Raw genomic sequence first — 2,354 nt, 5'->3', positions numbered from 1 at the left:
ATGTTGCCTGCTGAGATGTCCCCAGGGGGACTGAGCCTCTGGACTCTGGGGCCTGCTTATGTTCTGCTCCAAGGGAGGTACCGTGGTTTGGAAGTCAGACTCACCTTCCTGGTGCTCTGACCCAAGTGTCCAAGCAGACCTGTGTGTCTTATCCCCGTGGATTTGCTAAGCTTGGCTTTCTCTCCTTGCAGATCTTTGTTGAAATGACAAACTTCGAGCCAGTGGTACACGAGTTCGAGTTTTCAGCAGCAATGTGAGCCAGTAATTCTTAATGTTTATACGGTGCTTTGAAAAAGTAGAGCTCTCAATGCTTGTATTGTCGTTATCCTGTTCATATGAAAACGAAAGTGGTGATTTCCTTTGCTGAAGATGATCAGAACGTGTTCCACCCAGCTAACAGTAAACAACAATTAGTGAATATTGGAAGTTTTCAGTCAATGAGCAGTTTATTTAGAGTAAGTGTAGAAAATGTTTCTCTGATGAGAGATGAAGTCACCTCTTTGCTTTCTTTTGTGTAGGAACGTTGACAAAGCCCAGTACGTTCCCCAGCTGGCCTATCATGGACTGCGGTTACTGTGTTCTCCTCTACATGGTACAGAAGATAAGGTAAAGGTTGGACAAAATCTTTCAAGTCCTCACTGCAGTATTGCAGAGGAGTAGTTGTTTCTCTCCTCCTCTGCATGTCATTTTTGCTCGCACGTGTTTTCCTTCTGCTTTCTGTGTGTGTGCACGTTTGCCGGGTCAGAGGCAAGGTGCCTTCTTCCACCCCAGCCCCCACCTCCTTTGACTTGGGCCGTGATGTGTTTTGTGATCATTGAATTCTGCGCTCCAGTGACGGTAGCAAATGAATCGCAAACGGAGGGTAGCTGCAGTGGCGTTAGAGCTCTGTGTCTTAGAAGAGAGAGTTCCCGGTTGCTGCGTTTGCCTGGAGTTGTCCTGTTTCCTGCTAGGTGGAGCTCCAGCACTGCCTGGCAGCGCGCTGGGCACCCTGCTGCGCAGCAGAGCAGCGCGGTGGGGAGGTGTTGTGTGCAGGCGACAGTAAGCAGGGTTCATTCTCATCCAGAGAACAGTCTGTCGTCATGGACATGCAGTTCTGCCAGACCTGTGTCTGCAGCTTTACGCTGATGATGATTGACACACTGTCGTCTCCCCCTTACCTGTCTGGTGCCTCCCTGGATGAGGCTTTTGAACTTGGGGTGTGACCATGCTGCTATGTTTGTGAGTCTCTGTAAATGCACCTGCACCGCTTTGGAGCTGGCAAGTCAGGGTGTTAGCGGCTGTCTGGTCAGGAAGGCCTGGAGAGAAGCCCTTCACGATTGTTGACATTTGAGGTACCAGGAAGATGTAATAGCTCCCCTTCTCAGACCTGCCCCGTCTTCCCTGCCTCTCCTGTGTGACTGACGGTGAGGCATGCTGCAGGCCCAAAAGTGTGTCCAGGAGGAAGCTCCAAAAGTTCAAGTGCACATGATGGTAGAAAAAGGCATTTAGTTCAAGATGTAATCTGTGCACAAATCAATGAATCTCCTCAAATTCCCAATGTTCCTGGCAAACTGGAGTCCACTGCTTTGGAGGGGATCTGTTGATGTTGTCAGGAAGCCCTTCTTAGGCCTTACTGGACTTATATGAAAACATCACAGCTAGGAAAGGTGTGGTGTGCATTAAAGAATTGAGTTATTCTGCCAGGAGTCGTGTTTGGAGAGGTGCTGTTACTTGGATCTAAGTTTGTTTGGTTCAGAATAATTTTCTAAACCTGGTCAGAATGTTTATCCATGGCCTCCAGTCGCTGCCGAAATGAACCTGAAGATAATCTTTCCTTTCCAGGTTCTTCGCTGTGTGTTCCAGCGGATCCTCAATGTCATTCTTATGCTGGAAAGTGGTGGGGGTTCCAGACGCTCAGTCCTTGCAATCACGTCGGCTGTGATCAGTGCCAGGAATCAGGCTATAAAATTCATCAGGTGAAGTACCGAGCTCTGGCACTACCCTTCCTGCATAGGTCTGCACACTCTTTTGGCATGCTTTCGCTCTCCTCTGTCGCTCAGAAAGGGAAGAGACAAACTGGCACTGGCTTTGAAGTTGTAAGTACAAATGAGGTTTCATTAACGTGTCTGTAATGGGGCTTTGTGGAACTTGCTGGTGGAGAGGAAAGAAGGTTCTGTTTGACAGAAAAGTGGCAGTGAGTGAAGGCACCTACCTTCTGCATTTTGCTTTGTGTCAGTTTTCCAGCTCTTGTAGCTTACTACAAAGCACTGTAAGGAAGGTAAGAGGTTAATATGGAGCTCGCTTCTCCTTAGTGTTTTGCTTTCTCCTGCTTAAAGATATGGTTTAATCCCCGAGCGTGGGGATCCGCGTTGTTG

The 2,354-nt window shown here is 48.3% G+C and overlaps 1 protein-coding gene across 1 annotated transcript in view; it reads left to right on the top strand.

Moving 5' to 3' along the window:
• NCAPD3 (non-SMC condensin II complex, subunit D3) overlaps window positions 1-2,354 on the top strand; it is a gene marked incomplete at its 5' end in the record, with an annotated part of 25,515 nt that overhangs the window by 2,582 nt on the left and 20,579 nt on the right. The window contains 3 exons of the mRNA XM_010139643.1: window positions 192-253; window positions 519-606; window positions 1,822-1,955. Coding sequence (XP_010137945.1) covers window positions 192-253; window positions 519-606; window positions 1,822-1,955 — 284 coding nt within the window. The remainder of the gene's footprint in view (window positions 1-191; window positions 254-518; window positions 607-1,821; window positions 1,956-2,354) is intronic.

Source organism: Buceros rhinoceros, unplaced genomic scaffold (genome assembly GCF_000710305.1).
Source record: "Buceros rhinoceros silvestris isolate BGI_N320 unplaced genomic scaffold, ASM71030v1 scaffold4147, whole genome shotgun sequence".
In the NCBI taxonomy this organism is placed as follows: Eukaryota; Metazoa; Chordata; class Aves; order Bucerotiformes; family Bucerotidae; genus Buceros; species Buceros rhinoceros.
The sequence above is the reverse complement of the archived record's forward strand: the minus strand, read 5'-3'. Positions and strand labels throughout refer to the sequence as shown.